This window comes from Podarcis cretensis (assembly GCF_951804945.1).
Source record: "Podarcis cretensis genome assembly, chromosome: 1".
Taxonomy (NCBI): Eukaryota; Metazoa; Chordata; class Lepidosauria; order Squamata; family Lacertidae; genus Podarcis; species Podarcis cretensis.
Window position 1 is genome coordinate 30766850 of NC_137170.1, and position 18895 is coordinate 30785744.

The 18895-nt window shown below is 43.4% G+C and overlaps 2 protein-coding genes across 10 annotated transcripts in view; one reads left to right on the forward strand and one right to left on the reverse strand.

The window, feature by feature from the left end:
• Positions 1-307: 307 nt before the first annotated feature.
• GSTZ1 (glutathione S-transferase zeta 1) lies at positions 308-12684 on the reverse strand. 3 transcript variants are annotated; one of them, XM_079972861.1, is made up of 9 exons: positions 12533-12684; positions 10009-10060; positions 8156-8223; positions 7951-8031; positions 6987-7112; positions 5521-5596; positions 4146-4198; positions 2293-2342; positions 308-867 (listed from the first exon to the last, which is right to left on the reverse strand). In XM_079972861.1, the coding sequence occupies exons 1-9, from the start codon at positions 12551-12553 to the stop codon at positions 741-743; spliced, it is 654 nt and encodes a 217-aa protein (XP_079828987.1). In that variant the 5' UTR covers positions 12554-12684; the 3' UTR covers positions 308-740. The 3 variants fall into 3 exon arrangements, with proteins under 3 accessions (XP_079828987.1, XP_079828986.1, XP_079828988.1); XM_079972860.1 differs by having other exon boundaries at positions 12530-12658; XM_079972862.1 differs by lacking the exon at positions 12533-12684 and adding an exon at positions 10540-10685.
• A 664-nt stretch (positions 12685-13348) lies between these two features.
• POMT2 (protein O-mannosyltransferase 2) overlaps positions 13349-18895 on the forward strand; it is a 46331-nt gene continuing 40784 nt past the window's right edge. For 5 of the 7 annotated variants that reach the window (XM_079971995.1, XM_079971994.1, XM_079971997.1 and 2 more), the window contains exons 1-5: positions 14084-14317; positions 14717-14801; positions 15002-15106; positions 16505-16613; positions 17965-18073. In XM_079971995.1, coding sequence (XP_079828121.1) covers positions 14118-14317; positions 14717-14801; positions 15002-15106; positions 16505-16613; positions 17965-18073 — 608 coding nt within the window. In that variant the 5' untranslated portion in view covers positions 14084-14117. The other 2 variants (XM_079971999.1, XM_079971998.1) reach the window with 2 other exon arrangements.

Consider the following 18895-nt stretch of genomic DNA (forward strand, 5'->3'; position numbering starts at 1 on the left):
CCCCAGTCTGGCAGCCCTGATCCCATAGATCTCTCTGCAATTGTGCATCTTAGCAGCTGTCTCCTATGCAGAAGGCTTTCCTATTTACTTCTGCAACATAAATAAATGGGATTTATGATTTAGGCCTTTGGACAGAAAAATAACTTGCCTGCTTGCTTGCTGCCTGGGGTGCTACTGAAGTTATTTCTTAAAAATAGCTAAGCTGCTGTTTTGTCTAAATTTTTGTGCAGTCCAGCCAGCAGGTTGTTACCTTTGCCACCTAGAGTATAACAAGCAAGATAATATCAAATGAACTTCACACACAGGATAGTCAGAAACTCTTTTTTCTTTTAATCTGCTTTTACAATTGTCAAAACATGATCAAAGGTTAGGTCTTGTTAAGTGCTTTAATGTAGTTGCATCATCATCATTATTATTTATTTACTATTATTATTATTTATTGAATTTATATACTGCCCTATACCCGAGGGTCTCAGGGCTGTTCACAGAATAAAACTAGAATAAACCATGCTGGTGGAGTGCATCTCCCTCTCTTAGCAAGACATCCATTCAAGTTGTGGTTCTTCTTAGATGGTGGCACATAGAGTTCCTTTATGGGCAAATTATTATTACTATCATTAATTTATTAATTAATTAAATTTATATACCAACTGCAGGTCTCAGGGCAGTTCACAAGATAATCAATTTTTTTAAAAAAACAGTTATGCCCAAATCTTCCTCAGTAAAAAAATGGGGCAGCTTCAGACTCTTAGTTCTGAAGGGGTATCTGGCTGCCGTGATGGATGGCTGGTTTGGAACGCTTCCAATTCCAAGAGAGATTTGTTGATTCTGTTTATTGTGGGGAATGGTGTAAGATCCACTTTAAACCTGCCAAGACAAATGAATAGTTAGACATAGAGGCTGTGGTAATTAATGCAGTGATTAGGGGTAAACAAATGTCTCAATTTCGCTTCTCTGTTTCTCATTTTCCCAATCTTAAATAGTACTTCATTTTCCCACAGCAATTTGATAATAAAAAAATTCATCAGCATCCTAATGTGTGTGTGCGCGCACGCACACGTACACACACAGTTTCCCCAACTGCAGTTTTGCAAATCAGTTTTCCCCAATTTAATGCATTTTTGTATGTTCTTTTCACTAACATACACATTTTCATGCACACCCTACCCCAGTATATGCATTTCTGTGCACATCACTTGGCGGTAGAAATGCACCACAAAACTGGGAGAAGTATGAATTTCTAAGGATGGCATTGTTTCAGAAAGTGCAGATTTGCCTTTAAATGTAAACAAAATCAAATATTTCCCCTATCCATAATAGCAATATATTCTGAGAAAAAATGCTCCACCCACAAGCCATGATCCAGTGAAATAAGCTCTTGCACAAAAGCTTCATTGGTGTAAATGCTTTCCCCCCTATTAATTGTAGCATGCATTTCAAGGGGGGTGGGATTCACTGGGATTGGCTGGGGAGGGAAGGGCTAATCTTCCCCTGCATTTACTTTGGTTCCCTCATCCTTGCTGTTAAATGAACAAAAATGGCTGTTGTGATTGCCAGTGATGCACTAAGCATCTTGTGTAGGTAGATGTTGGCAACCGAAGCAGGAGCCATTTAGGCCAGGCTTCCTCAACCTTGGCCCTCCAGATGTTTTTGGCCTACAACTCCCATGATCCCTAGCTAGCAGGACCAGTGGTCAGGGATGATGGGAATTGTAGTCTCAAAGCCTGATTTAGGCAGAGGAGAAACAATACAGAACTGGGATGTGGAAGACAAAAGTCTAGTGAACATCCTAGTTCTGGGCTGTTTAGGTGAGAGGGTGGTGTTTTACGTGTCATCTTGAACTGGGATGACTCGACTGCCTGCCTTCCAAGTAGATTGGAACGCTGCACTTTTTAATTTTCTATTTTTCTTAATAAACACAAAGTGATAAGCAACGTTGGGCACATTCAGAGTACACCCATCAAAGTCGGCGGACCTAAGTCATTTTAGCCAGCTTATTTCAGTGGGTTTATTTTTAAGTACCGTGACTTCATACAGATATCGCCCTATGCTTCATACAACACATGAATGTTGAAATATAAAACATAACTGCATTTCACTTCTCCTGACTTCCCTTCCTCCCCAAAGTTTTCTGGAAGTAGAATCCCAATACAGAATCACTGGAAGTTTATCCAATTTGTCTGCTACTTCAGTAGGTATTATCCCCCCACCTCACCCCAAGTATGACTGCCAACTAGGCCAATGGGATCACACCAGTTGCCCTAGCAACTAGCAAGGCATAGTTCTGCTTACCTCCTGGCATTGAAAACTTGGGGAACCAAGCATAGGTCAGCCATGGTTACCTGTAGAAAAGCAGAAAGAAATGTTAAAGCAGTTCCAAGAGCCCTTCAGCTTTTCAACCTAGCAGGGATTGTGTTTTCTCAGAGTTAAATTATAGTGGTGACATTTTGATGTGGCTGGAATATCAGCTCAGAGACTGGTGGAATGACAGTGGAGAAGTCTCTCTGCTTCCTCTTCTATCTAATGTATCAGAATCATAGAATTGTATAGTTGGAAGGGATCCCGAGGGTCATCTAGCCCAACCCCTGCAATGCTGGAATCAAAAAAGTGATCGGTGTCATGTGATGGCGATGATCCTATGGGAGGCACAGCGCTGAGCAGTTTGATATTAAAAGCAGTGAGAAGAGGCAGGGAATGTGGAAGACAAATTAATACAATACCATTAATACAATACCCCCGCCATTCCATTTTGTATTAGAATACTCAGGGCAGCTGATATGAACAGTTTAAAAAGTATTGTGAACCATTTAAAAATGATCAGGAATAATTTTTTTAAAAAATAAAGCTACACACTTGAGCAGCAGATGAAAACAACCAAGACAAAGTACCAGGTATGATTAAAATCAGCACTTGGTAGCTGGCAGGCCACTTGGAACAGGAAAATCTCTAGCTGATGAAACACTATTGAAAGGGGCTAGATGGCTCACTCAGGGCTGTTTCAACTGACCTACGTGAATGAGCAGCATCCTGCAGGTGAAGATAGTCCTTTTCAGGTATCCTTTTCAGCCGTGAAGTACTATATTAGATTTGCAGTATAATTTGGGGGCATGTGTGGACTTTGGTTAACCATTGTTATTTTTGTATTCAGATATGTTGGATTTGCATTTGATAATTTGGGTGTGTGCACGCATGTGGCTTGCTCTCCTGTTCCCTTTTAATTCTCTGCTGGCTGGGTGCAAAGGTGGGTCTGGATGGAGGAGATGATGGCAGGAATATAAGTGCATTAAACAGAACTGGATTTGCAAGAACCCCTTTCAACTAATGTTTCCTTGAGACACCCGAAAAGATCTCCATGCTTTGGGGCCTAGAAAGAAGATAATGGCCACTCCCCCATCTCTGTACATACAACAACCAGAGTAACAGCTTGCACACTATCCTTTGACATTTTGATTGGACTGCTAACAGTAGCAGGTGGCACTGTTGCTCAACTTTTGCTGTAGCCAAGAATACAGGGGTAATGTTCAGCCTTTTGCGAGAGGTCCCTAAAACGGTTAACTGGGGTAGGGAGAGAAAGGAATAAGTAAACTATTAGCTTACTGTGTCCTTGGATCTCTACTCGCTTGGCCTCTGCGTTGATACCAGTGCACAGATAAGAGAACATAAGAACAGCCTGCTGGATCAGGCCAATGGTCCATCAATCCAGTTCTCTCAGTGGTCAACCAGATGTCTATGGGAAACTCACAAAGAGGACCTGAGCACCAGAGCCCTCTCCCCTGCTGTAGTTTCCAGCAACTGGTATTCAGAAGCTTTGCTGCCTCCAGCTGTGGAGACAGAGCACAGCCATCATGGTTGGTAACCATCAATAGCTCTCTCCTCCGTGAATTTGTCTAATCCTCTTTTAAAGCCAATGAAGTTGGGGACCATCACTGCCTCCTGGGGGAGCGGCTTCCACAGTGTGACTATGTGCTGCATTAAGAAGCACTTAAGAATCTCCCAACATTCAGCTTCATTGGATGTCCACAAGTGATTTCTTGACTTAGGAAATCTGGGGAGTTCCTTGTTGGCACCCTGGTTAACCAAACCTTGGTAATTCTGAGTTTCTCATTATCTTGGTCCTCAGAGGACAGGATCACATCTTGCCTTACCTCTTCCCCAACGCAGTAGCGCCCAGCTGTTTCACGCAGGATCTGCTCCAAAGCTCCAGGAAAAGAAAACAGCATGTTGTTGGAAATCTAGAACACACTTTTTGTTTTTCAGCATAGACAAATCACACTGCTAAATTTGGCATTGTTTTCATAAAGGAGCATTAAACGTCCTGGTTATTACCGTATTTTTTGCACCATAACACTCACTTTTTTCCTCCTATAAAGTAAGGGGAAATTTCTGTGCGTGTTATGGAGTGAATGCCTACGGGTGGCGGGGGGGGGGAGGATCTGCTGAAGTCGTGAGCAGAGGATCCATGGTTCCCCTTCCTTCCCTCCTCCGTGGCTCGCTTTGAAACAGGAAAGCAGGAGAAGAGCCGGTGAGTGGGGAGGAGAGAGGGACAGAGAGCCTGCTTCTTTAAAGGAGCAAAGCGGGAGAGGAGAGGAGCCTTCTCTCCTTTTACCCCTCTTCATTATTAGCAGCATTCTTCTCCACCCACCCCACACGTACTGCTTCTCCCCTTAAACCCCTCTTCTGCATTATTAGCAGCATCCTTCTCCACACACCCCATGTGTGCTCCTTGCCCCTTGAGTGCTTTTCCTTCCCTCCCCACTTAAAACGTGGTTACAAAGCACGGATCCACATGGATCCTCAGGATTTTTGCACTGGGTCACCCCAAATTCACCATCAGATCACATAGCATGTCCATGGCTACATCTTGCACCAAAAAATTCACGCACACACTGTCAGATCACATGTCTGTGGCCACAGCAGGAACCACAAAAATCATACATCCACTGTTTCGTTTAGAATATTTTTTTTCTTGTTTTCCTCCTCTAAAAACTACGTGCGTGTTATGGTCGGGTGCGTGTTATAGAGCGAAAAATACAGTAAATGGCAAATATCTAGACCTCCCAAGGAGAATATCACATCGGTTTAGCTTCTCCCCGGTTGGACCACATGTTTATGCAGGGGTGAGGAAGCCAATAGGCCAGATCCATATTTCCCCAGCCCTAATAGGTCAAATTTGAATGATAGGTGTGGGTGCCCCCTTGCCAATCACCTGACATCACTATGTCAGATGCTTCTGTGATTTGAAGTCCCAGCTGTTGGGACTTTGTTCAAAGCACAGTGTAAGGCTCTTTGAAAGCCCTTTTCCAAACAGCCTTACGCTGCTCTTTAAACTTGTGCTGCCTGAGACTAATAGGAGCTTAATCCAAAGCAGCTGGAGGGATACCAGATTGATGGAGGCTGGCTTAACTATTCCACCGGTGTCTTCCAGGACAAGCCAGACAGGAAGACAGCTTTCTCCTCAAAACCTCCTACCTGGCTAGCAAGTGACTAAAGTCTAGTTAAAAGTTTCAACCTGGGACTCACCTTTGAAACCACGAGAAATGCAGTTCTTTGCCCATTCTTGCTTCTTCTCACCAAACTGCTCCAGGACAGTCAAGTTCTGAGAAAATGTAGGAAGAGCCAGAGTTAGATTGCCTCTACTGTACAACACCGAGAAGCTTCACTATATGGTGGCTAATAAGTAAATATTAATAATAAAAAGAGAAGGAAGGTTGGAAAACTACTTTTGGGGTGTGTGAAGGTATGGCAAAGACAATTATTCAGATAGTGAGGCTTTAATCTATGATATATTGCAAGGGTAGCTAAGCTGTGTCTTTCTAGGGGAGGAACTCTCATCATCCCTGACCCTCAGTCAGGGTGTCCTGGGCTGATGGGAACCAGAGTCCAATAACATCTGAAGCGCCGCAGATTCACCACCCCTGCTGTAGTGTTATGTGCCTTTTGAACCTTAAGGCTGAGGCAAGACAAATAGGTATTGTCTTGCTTTTATCTCTAGGGACTTTTTTGTCTGGAACAGATACAAAGAAGGCCACAGACAATGGGTACTGAGTGAGCACTAGTACAACACAGTATGAGGGCAGGGGTCATCTGCAATACTATCTGTAGAAATTCATTACTCCCACCTTCCTGGGAGAGGCCTTCAAGATGCCCTTTTTACTGTGCATTCATGATTATTTGCACACTCGTGATGGTGTGGGGTGGTTAAGCATGATTCTGCTTACAACAAGGTTCGCACCTGCAAAAGTGTCAGGATAGTAATACTATTTTGTGTTCAGTCAGTTCCAGTCCTGTACCTTCCGCTAACACCCTGTCACTTTTTATACTTCAAATGTTGAAGTTTGTTTGTTTTTTTGCACTGCAGTGCAAAAGTGCCCTTCCGGGGGGAAATAATGTTGTAATGTTGAGGAAGCGTTGCTTCCAGTTGGAACGATGTGTGGCTGGTCCAGTATAAATCTACCCCCCAATTTTGCACTATCACTGTGTCTTTTATATATTGCAGAATATATATCCAGGGGGGGGAACCCAATCGGGAGGGGTGTTCTGAACCACAAGCCCAAAGGAAGGCTCATGGGAGTGGTTTGGTGCAGGAACACCAAAGGAGGACGTCAAAAACATCAGAGCGGTCAATTATAGGGCTTTATTAAAGAAGGTGTAGCCTTACAGCAAAGCAGTCTATAGCCTTTATAGACGCAGGACAGATTCTGCGGACAAGCCATTTCCTTGCAGCGGTGTCTGTCCCGTGTCTGCAAAGGCTAGGAGACCTGGCAAGCTGCTTTGCTGTAAGCCTACAATGTATTTAATAAAGCACCAGAACTAGCCATTCTGATGTTCTTGACATCCTTTGGTATCCCTGCACCCAACAACTCCCAGAAGCCCTCTTTGGGGCCTGAGGTTCGTAACAAGAGACACCGCTTCATTTGCAGTCAGTAGTGAACTCTGATCCAACAGGGTTAAGGATGGATAGGCAGGCCCAGCAACTGGGCAATTACCTGCAAGGGTTGAATTCCAGAAGCAATGTGCTCCGAGATCATCCGCACCAGGGCTCTCTTCTTTGGATCTTGGGGCAGGAGACTAGGTTTTGGACGTGTCTCCTCCAGGTACTCTATTATTGCTATCTGCAATAAGTGGAGAGACTTTTAGACAAGAATGGCCCGAGGGGGGGGGGGCGTTGTGGTTGAAATGGAGACACTAGTTCCCTGATGCAGATCAAGGAGTGAGAAATCAAAAGCAGTAGTTCCCAAACGTTCCCCCCCCTCCCATGAATTTGATGCTGCAGCAATTGTAATGTGGCTGTACTAGATGCTGTATGACTCTTTAAATGGTATTGCTTTTATTTTCTATATATTATAAAATAATTATATAAACTGTAAGAAATAAAAGCAATAGAAATACAATTAAAAATCAATATAAATGTTTAACACAACGGGTGTGCCATTTCCCGTCTTCAGCGACAAATCCACAGGTAAGCCATGGGTCACCTGAATGAAGCTTGTGCACCACAAGCTCTAGATCTGCTCGGATTAAACCAAGCCTGGGGCTTTCCAGATGTTGAGCATTACAACTCCAGTCGCCTCTCATTATCAGCCATGCAGGCTGGGGCTGGTGAAAGCTGGAGTTCAACAACCTCTGGAGGGCCACAGGTTCTCCATCTGTCTTTCAAGCTAATCTGGAGCATATGCTAGTAAAAGCATATCCCGTGTAAGGAATGAATCTCATGTCTCAGAACAATCAGTATGGAACCGCAGGTAGGATGGGAGTCTTCAAGCAACATCAGTGTGGGATTAACTTCATGGTGAAAAGAAACCCATTTAACGGTGCTGCTAGGTGTTCCTATCCCACTCACAATAGCTTTCTTTCCAGCAAGTCCCAAGCCCGCTCCTGAGATCTGGAGTGCAAAGTCCTTTGCCTGGGCAGCAGAACCAAGTAAATAATTAATACAGATTGCTTACTCACCGACTGCGAGAGGGTGATGCCATCAATTTTGAGGGCTGGGACTTGCTGCATTGGGTTCACTGCGTGGTACTCTGGTGTCAGCTGTGGAGACAGGACAGCTCCTGAAACGTTTGGGCTCCGCTACTGAAGCCCAGAAGAGCAGAGCTTCCCCCTTGCGGAGGCACCACCCTGCCTGCTGTGCAGACCACATTAGCCGTCTCCTTACCTGCTGCCCTCCATCCTTCAGAAGGTTGACAGGTGCTGAATCATAGGCAATTCCTTTCAGAGCCAGTGCTGCCAAGAGAAAGGGTGACATACAGTTTCATGATGCTACCTACTCCAATTTATATATTTTTATCACTTCGTTTTTAAACGCTCTGAGCACTGTGGAAGTTGAAGCAACAAAACAACAAAAATCTGTAGAATCAGCATCACAAGAACTTGTAATAATATTGATTTAAGAACTAAGGTGTGCTTTAAGAGCGAATATGAGAAAAAGGATTTTGTTTCAAAAGGGGAATGTGCTCGTTTATGTTTAAAGCAACAGCAGTGGTTTCTGTGGGGCTAATTCACCTTCCTCACTGAAGGTCAAACTAGATGTGACTTGAGAAGACAGGTTTGCTGTTCAGGTGTCTCTGTTTAGATATAAAGCAAGGGGTGTCTACCACTTTTCCACAACAGGTAAGCATGGATGAGAGGGGGCTGAACTCTTTCACCTTCCAGTTGTTGCTGAACTACAACTTCCAGCGCTAGCAAGCATGGTCGGTGGCCAGGGACACTGAAACAACAAACCAGACACCAGGCTGCTTCACCATGTTCTGCAATCTGGAGAGAGGAATTCAGTTAACATGGCTGATGCTCTATTTGACTGATAGTTGTAACCCCCCAACCAGAGTCAGTCTTGTTTATCTTGCTAGATTATATCAGGTTAAGAGCTTCAACAGACAGAACTTTTAAAACCCAAAGACTTCCAGCATCTCTTCAGTGTTTCCAGAGTGCCTCTAAAGAATGCAGGAAATGCAGACATCTGGATTGTGCTATTTTTATGTAGAAAATATGTATCTAATTAATCACAGTCCTCAGATAAAAAAGATCAGCCAAAGAGAGAAGGAGCTACATAAAAATCCTTATGAGTGCAGAAATATTTGGGAATTTCTAGATTGCATACATTGCAATATAGGAGTAAATGTGGCCTGCCTCACAAATGTTTTCTGCCACAGAAGAGGGCTACTTTGCACATTACAGAACTTCCTGCATGTAGTGCACTTTATGCAATGGAATAAAAAATTTAACCTCATGCGTTAACAGTGCATGTATGCTCAGAAATAAGTCCCATTGAATTCAATGTGGCTTACTTCCAGGTAAGTGGGGTTAGGACTGCAGCCTGAAACATCACTTTTGATGTACAGTGGAACCTCGGGTTGCGGACGTAATCCGTGACGGAGGCACGTCTGCAACCTCCAGTGTTCGCATCCTGAAGCGCCGCGTCTGCGCAGGCGTGATTCGGCGCTTCTGCACATGTGCGAGCGGGGAAACCTGGAAGTAACCCTTTCCCGTACGTCCGGGTTTCCCACGGTCCGTAACCCGAAAGCATGTAACCCGAAGTGTCCATAACATGAGGTATGACTGTATATATGGGCTGCACATGTTGGACACACGGGCTATAGCCAACTGCTTTCTCCTAAAGACAATCTGCACACAGGTTGCACAATATTTTCCCATTTTTGCAGAGCAGTCCTATATGTGTCTACTTAGAAGTAAGCACCACTGAGCTCAGTCAGGCTTGCTTCCAGGTAAGTGTGAACTGGGTTGCACCCTTAAAGCACAAACTTGTCCTCTGTATTCACACAATCTAGGAGCTTTCTTCTTTCCACACCAAACTAATTCTAGCATTTGCTCCCATTCTTTACCACAGGTAAAGAAGACACATTCCAGTCTTCAGAAATGGCTGATCTTTTGGATATATGTTTGCTGCTCTGTGGTTTAATAAATCATTTATTAACTGCATTTTGGTGAAGAAATGCAAAAGACTCTTAACTAGCAGCATCCTATAGAATAGGATTCCATGCCTGTGCTTACCAATTCTCACTCTCCAGGTGCAGGAACTTCTGAAATAAGTATAGAGGACTGGCTGCAGTGGGGATGGGGGTGGGACAAGGGAAAAAAGCAAGTTACAATTGAAGCAGACTCACTAATATTAAAATAAATGTTAAAAGTTATCAAGTCCATAGAAAACAGCTAATTTGTTTTGGTTTTTTCTTTTAGCACAATACAGTCTTGCCATTTGTCTTGTGATTCTCCTGAAAATGAAATTGACTCACTTTGCAAACAGCATGTTTACACAAGAGGGGCCTCACAGATTCCTATTTCTTCTTCTGAAATACTGGCATTTTCCACTGTTGACCCCTCCTCATCGCCCACCTCACCCTGCAAATCCCGAACAGCTATAAGATGGAAGCTCACTTTCTAAACTTTCAGTGAAGGTGTGCCTGAAGACCAGCAGCTTCTACTCCAGAGGAATATTATAGCAAAGTGTGTGGGAAAAGTGACACAACAATGCTATGATATCAAGACAGAGCCTCACCTACCAGAAACCCACGTTTATCTCACCTTTTTAGAAGCCTCCATGCTGCATGTGGTGCAGGATTCTCAGAATGAAAGCCAGCTCACGCTGTCTAAAACTTGCAGGGAGGGTGAGAGGGAGGAATATTTCCCTTGCAGCCAATTGGAGAAATTTCATAATCCCACCCTTTTAGCTATCAGATGGCAAAACAGAGAAAGACAAAGATCTCATTGCTTAGCACTTTTAGTCAGATACTGGGGTGGGGGACTAGAGCTGTGTGCCTTTTTTTTTTTTGTAAAATAGGCAAGCTGGGCCTGTAATTATTTACTGCAGGGACAGAAAAACTGTGGTCCTCCAGATGTTGCTAGACTTCATCTCCTGCCACCATCATATCTGGATAGTCTCTGCCCGAAAAAGAATCTATTAGAAAGACCCTAAGACTTGCCGATCAGAAGGTTGGCGGTTCGAATCCCCACAACGGGGTGAGCTCCCGTTGCTTGGTCCCTGCTTCTGCCAACCTAGCAGTTTGAAAGCACATCAAAGTGCAAGTAGATCAATAGGTACTGCTCCGGCGGGAAGGTAAACGGACCCGGAAGCTGTACGCCAGCTCCTTCGGCCAATAAAGACAGATGAGCGCCGCAACCCCAGAGTCGGTCACGACTGGACCTTTACCTTTCCTTAAAGGATTGTGGCAAAATAAATTTGGGGGTGGAGAAAGTGCATAGTCGAGCAATTGCATAATAACCCTTCAGCAACCGACCTTCAACTTTATTGTGTTTTACAATCAAGCTGGTAAAAGAACTGTAAACAACCCTGAGGTCCTTTTTGAAATAGTGGGTACAAACGAGATAGGTAGAAAGCTTAGAATCCTGCAGATGCAACTGATAGATTATATGGAACTGGCTGAGATGACTGGCAGAATCCGAGACCTGGGAGAGGAGACGGTAGAAGAAGACTGGAAGGAATTCAAGACCTACCTACAGAAACATTGTAAATTGTATGAATGTTAAGAAGGATGCTAGATTGGAATGTAATTTGGCACCATCAAGCTAGATGAAGTGAAGTATGAAGATAAGCTAAATTGAAGAAAAGATAAACTTTGGATAATTATCAGGTTAAATTTAAATTTTATAGATTTGAATAAAAGATATCTAAAAATAGAGATATAATATTGGAAAAATAGATAATAAGAACGGAAATAAGGGGATAAATTGCTGGTTAGATATTTATAAATCAGGAACGCAGGAGCGGAAGATGTGAGGGAGTCCAAAGAAGTTAAGAAAATGTGTCATGATATGTGTCATTTTGTTTCTTTCTGTATTTGTATGGTAATCAGAAATCTTTAATAAATATCTTTAAAAAAAAAAAGAAAGCTTAGAATCCTGACTAACCAGTGCCACAGGAAACTGCCTTATACTAAGGCAGACTATTGGCCCATCTAACTGCACTGACTGACAGCAGCTTTCCAGGGTTTCAGGCAGAGGTCTTGGGAGATGTGGGGTATTAAACCTGAGACCTTTTGCATGAGCCACAGTCTCTCCCAAAGGGGATGGGGATATGGGACCAGGATTATTCCAGTTTAATAAATCACAGAACGAAGATTTATGGTGTATCCCTGGTTGCCCAGAAGGCAAAACTCCATCCCGACTTTGTCTCCTGCTCCATTTTGTTGTTTATCAATCTGAAATCCTATACTTCAGAGTATTCCTCACTGAACCTCACAGGATATCCTTCTGTACTTGGTAGACGGGTACAGGGTAGCTCAGTTACACGGGGAAATTGTCACAGCAAAAAGAATTAAAATGGGCATTAAGCTTTCGTCTGAGCAGAATATTTAACTCAAATGGAAGCCTGGATACAAGGAAAGAATATTCAGGAAAAACAAGAAAAAGAAATACAAACAGCGTGTTCCTCCAAGCACCCTTCACTAACGTGTTGTCGTCCGGATGTTTTGGACTACAACTCCCATCAGCCCTAGACAGCTGGCTTTGCAAACACAAATGTATCTTTTTCCCCTCCGCTTGTTGTAAAAGCAACTACCTTCGCTAATGCGGCACACATCCTGTGCAGTTCTTCGTCTTTCTCTAGCCGAAGAACGAAGCTATGATTTTTTTGCTCAACAGGGCATTGGCTAGGAGTAGCCGCCCCTTCTGTTCCGCGCTGGCGTTTTACTGCCTGCCAGCCTTGAATGCAGACTTTGTTCGAGAGTAGACGCTTTTCCCGTGAGTCGGTGGGATTCTGGGAGTTGTAGTTTCAGCTCATTCCAAAAGTCTTAAAACTGGCCCTCTTTATTCCTTAGGATTTAAGGCGGCAAGCACGAATTTAAAAGAGAACACCTCAGAAAATGCACATTTCAGAGAGGCAGCTGTGTCAATCTTTTGCAGCAAAAGCGAAACAAAGCTTGGGCCGCCCAGGACCCAGTTTGGCAAATGAGGCAACTTGTTTTACAAAAAGGTAAAATACGGTTATATTCGCCTTGACAACTGCAATACATATAGCATTAAGAAAATGTCGGGTTAAACTGAAGGCTTCTTTATTTAACCCAGAGCAGTAAAGAAATCACCGAAAAGGTTAAAAAACAAACCAATGTTCCCAGAAAGTGAATTGTAAGCAATCTCTACCCTAGCTCCTAGTTACAATTTTCCCGATTCTCATCCTTGCTTTCCAAAGACCAGTGGACAAAATCCTGGCACAGACTTCGTCTACTTTATATTGCCCCTCCCTCAGCGGAAAGGCGGAGGGGCGGATGGATGGGTGTCTCACCCTGCTAGGAATTTTATAGAATGAGGTGTTAAATTTAACTCCTCGCCTGCTAGTGTGAGTTTCTGCATCAAATTAATTCACATCACGTTGGCCCAATAAAAATGTCACATCACCTTTAACTATTCTGGGAACCTTTAATTATTTTGCCCATCACGTCCCATCACGTCCAACAATCAACTAGATCCTCAGATTGATCCGTTTATTTTTAATTTCACATTTTCCCCTTTTCTCGGCCAGACCTCGCTATCAAAGCAGCTTGTTTTCCTCTGAAAGAGCAGGAAGTGGGAGTTTTAAATTAGTGAATTTATTGTCTTCAAACAGTTCTGCTAGCCCATGTTTTAGCAGGAACTTTTATATGTACAGATGTCCTTTAAACATGTATAGCCCTTCTCTGACAGGTAACCCTAGGATACAGTATTTCAGAGATAGCAGCTTGTCAGTCATAATGCAGAATTATGAAGTCACTTCTGATGTCAGCGTAGAGTACAATTGTCAGTATGATTGTATCTGGATCATCCTCAGTCTGCAAGTAGAGGCAGGAGACTAAACAAGGCAGCCCCTCTGGTGCTGCTTGCTGCCCTTGACGCCACAGTGCTTACAGAGACATGCAGTGGATGCTAAGTTTTATTGAACGACGCAAAACTCCGCCAATCCATTCTGGCGCGCACAGCCTTGCCTCAAGGACTACGCTTCCCACAATGCAGTGGGAGCCTCTGTAGTTCCCCGCCCCTCGCTCACGTGGGACGGAACGGCAAACTCTTTTGTCCATCATGCCTTTCGAACGCGGACTCTCCTTCCCGTGGTGCATCGGGCGCAGGCAAGGTAGCGGGGCCGGCAGGAGGCGCCTCCTGTCTGGCCGCGAATGCCGCTGGCGGCGAACGACAACGGCCAGGCCGTAGCGGCCGGCCTGCGGCAGCGAAAACCCCTCCGACTGGCAAGCGGCCCTGCGCCGACGCCCTCCGCAGCGCGGAGTCCCGGCTGGTTCTGGAGCCCGCTTGGCCTCGTCGTCTTCCTAAGCTTCGCAACCCGCTTCTATCGCCTACGGGAGCCGCCACACATCTGGTGAGGGGCTGTGGGGTGCCATGGTTACGAGGGCGGGGCTTAGATTCGGAGGCGGGGCTTGTGGGAAATGAGTTTCCATTACAGTATCTAGAACCCACTTCATCAGACGCGTTAACTGTTACCTTCCGTTGATAGGTACACAAATACGCTTGTTTGTTAAAAACTGCCTTGATATTTTAATTTTACTTAAAAAAAAAATAAGGTGAGATTTAAATTGTATTAAATACATTATATCTATTTTTGGCCCTTCCTCCAAAAAAACAGAGGGTGCCAAATGTAAGTCCCCTTCACTATTTTTACATTGCAACAAACTTACGACAGAGCTTAAGTGGTCCAACGTCCCCAAGTGCAGATCTGCTTAGGCTAACAGTCACCTTTTTACTCTTTTCCCTTTCATAGCTGGGATGAAACACATTTTGGAAAGATGGGAAGCTATTACATTAACCGAACCTTTTTCTTTGATGTCCATCCACCTCTGGGGAAGGTAAATAGCGAACACCAATTCTTGCAAACTTTGAGATCTAAGAACATTTCCTTGACTGCAGAACATTCTCATCCTGGTTCAGTTACATCATCATTGTGTCTAAATTATGTATTTTTATTAGATCAAGTTAGTGCTCTAAAAAGTTATAAACTACTTCATCTACTTCTGCTTGAATAAGGTCAGTCCTCTTCTCTCTCTAGATGCTGATAGGACTTGCCGGTTACCTGAGTGGCTATGATGGCACATTCCCTTTCCAGAAGCCAGGGGACAAATATGAACAACATAACTACATAGGAATGAGAGGGGTAAGACTGTGGGGCTTCTTAAATAACCAGAGGTCATATATGGAGAAGACCTAGAGTTTCCCTCTTCTCTCCTCTGCTTCCAATAAAACATATGTTTATGTTTCAAGAATGGGTTTTGATTCCAGGTAATACTGTAATCTCCATTTCTAAAGCTGTACTACATCTGATGGTTGTACAGTAATCTAACATTTGGTAGGATTCGGAATGAGTAGAGAAGAGGAATAAAAAAGCTATGTGCAATGTTCTTTTAGTTGTCTCATAGTTTATGAAATTTGTAACTTCAGTTAACTGCAGGGAGGAGGGAACCAGTCTTTGTCTGTCTGTCTGTCTGTCTCTCTCTCTCTCTAGCAGAATTTTCTGTCAGTTATTTTTAGTGCAGGGTTGTGTTTTCCTCATGCCCATGGAGGTATCACTGTCAGCAGTTTTGACTCTCAAACAATATGACATTTGGTGTTGTGGTTAGAGCTGTCAGACCAGGGTTCAAATGGCAACTCAGCCATGAAGCTCACTGGGTCACTTTGGGCCAGTCACTGCCTCTCAGCCTAACCTATATCACAGGGTTTTTTTTCCGGGGGCGGGATTAAATGAATATGGGGGGGAACCATCTACATCACCTTGAACTTGTTTGAGAAAGGTGGAAGTGTTGCAAATATAGGGAAAAGGGAGATAATGTAGGTTAAGCCGTGGGATGGTTATATTTTCTCATCGTATGGGTTAATGGAAGCTTTAGAATTAGTGGTACCTCGGGTTACATACGCTTCAGGTTACAGACCCTGCTAACCCAGAAATATTACCTGGGTTAAGAATTTTGCTTCAGGATGAGAACAGAAATCGTGGTGCGGCGGCGCAGCGGCAGCAGCAGGAGACCCCATTAGCTAAAGTGGTGCTTCAGGTGAAGAACAGTTTCAGGTTAAGAACAAACCTCCAGAACAAATTAAGTTAACCCGAGGTACCACTGTATTTGGGCAGAAGTGAGGATGAATGAAGGTAGGGTGGTGGAGGATCAGATTTGGAACTTTTCATCTGTTTTATCTCTAGAGGAATATTTCTATCATGAAATACCGACTAAACATCAGGAAGAACTTTTGGACAGTAAGAGCTGTTTGACAGTGGAACAGACTCCCTCGAGAGGTTGTGGGCTCTCCTTCACTGGAGGTTTTAAAGCAGAGATTGGATGGTCATTTGTTATAGATGCTTTAATTGAGATTCCTGCATTGTAGGGTGTTGGACCAGACGACCGTTGGCCTCTTCCAATGCTATGTTTCTATGAGGGTGGAGAATACTCAGCAGACTGACTTGAGTATACTTGGCTGTGTGTTTTTAAGGTTGGGTAGCAGCAGAGCTAAGGACATGCTTTGTCATCACCACGTGAAGAGTGTTTCTCCTCTCTTTATTTAGTTCTGTGCGTTCCTTGGTTCGTGCCTGGTCCCCTTCTCTTACCTCACGGTGCTGGAGTTGTCCAAATCTCTGCCTGCAGCAATGCTTACAGCTGCCATTCTGACTTTTGGTAAGCATCCTCTTCATGTTGCAGGGTTTGTTTCATTAGTTTCTCCTGTTGGAAAACGATGCTTAGTGAAGGAATTGGGCTTGAGAAACTTTAGGTGCTCATGGTCTCCTGTCACAGAAGACCCTATGTGTCAACATCCTTATTTAGTCACAGACTTGTGGGGAGTACCTGAACAAACTTCTTGCCTTCAGTTTTCTGCCTAGTAATAAACACAGAGGATTATTGTGCTATAAATATGATTAGGGTGTAAAATACTTTGAGTGCTTTACACATGCAAAAATGTTTTAAGAGTCTGCATAAAAACAAACAAATGTTTTGAATGTACATATGCCCTGGGTACAATCAAAAGGGTGAAAAGTTTTCCCTTTTTTTGGTCCACATTATTTGGAAAGGAGAGAATGCAGGAATAATGATGAGCTATAGGAGCATTTCTCAAAAGGGGACAATTTTAGCTGAAGAAGAGAAAGGTCAGATCTTGAATAAATGGAAAGTCATGATAGGAAATGGCATTGGTTTTGGTAATGAGAGGTGGAGGAGGACAGGGAAGAAAACTATCTTGGCTGTTTCTTAATGCAAACCCAGGCCATTGAGCCTGAGCTTCCACAGCTGCCTACCACCATGAACAAGATTGGCAGCAACAGCAGCAGGTATGTTTTTATGCTTATGATAATATTTTGTTCTCGTTAATTATGCTATTTTAAATGTGCATCTTATATTTTACTTTCTTCAGTAATGCTTTATTTTGGATTGTTTTATGTGCTGCTTTAAAATGTTGTAAAGCGCTTTGAGATTTTTTCCCTAAAAATACAGTAGAACCTTGACTTACCACCACCCCTACTCGCGAACAATCCGACTTGTGACCACGGCAAACCCGGAAGTAAAGACTGGGTTTGCCATGATTCGTGCACGCGCAGAAGCAGCTTCTGCCGACTGCACATGTGCAGAACGGTGCTGCCACCGAATGCGCACGCGCAGAACAGCGCTTCTCCCAGAGACCCGGATTGACTCATGAATGGACCTCCGGAATGGATTCCGTACATGAGTAGAGGTTCCACTGTATAAAGTAGCATGAAAATGAAATGAGTAATAATAACAATTAACTGATGACCCCAAGCTGTATGCTTTGAAGTCGATATCTCTGATGGTGTATAGTATCTCTGACAGTGAAATAAATGTGTAGATGAGGGTGAGACACTTTGCAGGTAATGAGTGAAAGCAGCATAGTTGATTTTGTACATTCTGATGTTTTCTTATTGCAATAAGATTATGCTTGACTAAGCACTGAAAAAAACAACAACTTTTAGACTGTTTTTAGAACAACAGCTGATATGTTTTTGTCTTATTTTTCCAGATACAGGGTTCATTACTCTCTCTCAATATATTCTGTTAGACCCCATTCTGATGTTCTTCCTCATGGGAGCTGTGCTCAGCATGGTCAAGCATGATTCCTGTGCAAACAGGTAAGGTGGCAGCAGTTTTCCAAGTATGTGGCCCTTCACACTTGTGTCAGAAGATTTAATTATATGTTTGTTTTGCATTATGTTGTGATTTTTATCCTGCCAAATTGGCTCCAAAGAGTCCTTAGTGTATTCAGTATATCATAAAACAACTCAAAACAGCAATAAAATCCATTATTAAGAAATAAAAGCACATAATATATAACATGTGAAACAACACCTAAAAATGCAGAACATGGCAGACAATTGAACAAAGAAGGTCTCTCCCAAGAAGCATTATTTAATAATACCATAATGTACAGGGATAGTAGTTCAGTGGACTGGGCAGTAGATTCCTGTATTCAGGAGCAGAGCCATACTCATTATGGTAGCAGTGATTGGCATTAATGTACAGGTGATTGCCCTCCCCTCTAGTGTCACATTCACAAATAACATGCAAGTACATTTCAGTGTACATAGTGCACATAGTGATGGCTCCAAAAGGCTAGGGCCCTGTCTGCTGCCTGATGTGGTTATTCTGAGCCTTCTGGGCTTATTGTATTGACCTTTCTTAACAGCAGGAGGTTGCCAGGATAGTTTTCTTTCTGTGTGATGTGCTTGATCAGTTGAATTGCTTTAGATCAGATTCTAGCACTGCCTCATTTTTAGGGAGAGCGCTTCAAGAACAGGTGAGGAACCATTTTCAGCTTGAAGGCAACATGCCCTTCCAAACATGGGGGCAAAAGTGTTTGGAACAAGGAATGTAAATGTGTTCTGTTTCTCCATTGGACATGCCTAGGTATAAAGCATATCCTGCCTTAGATTTACTCCAGGGATCTCTATTAA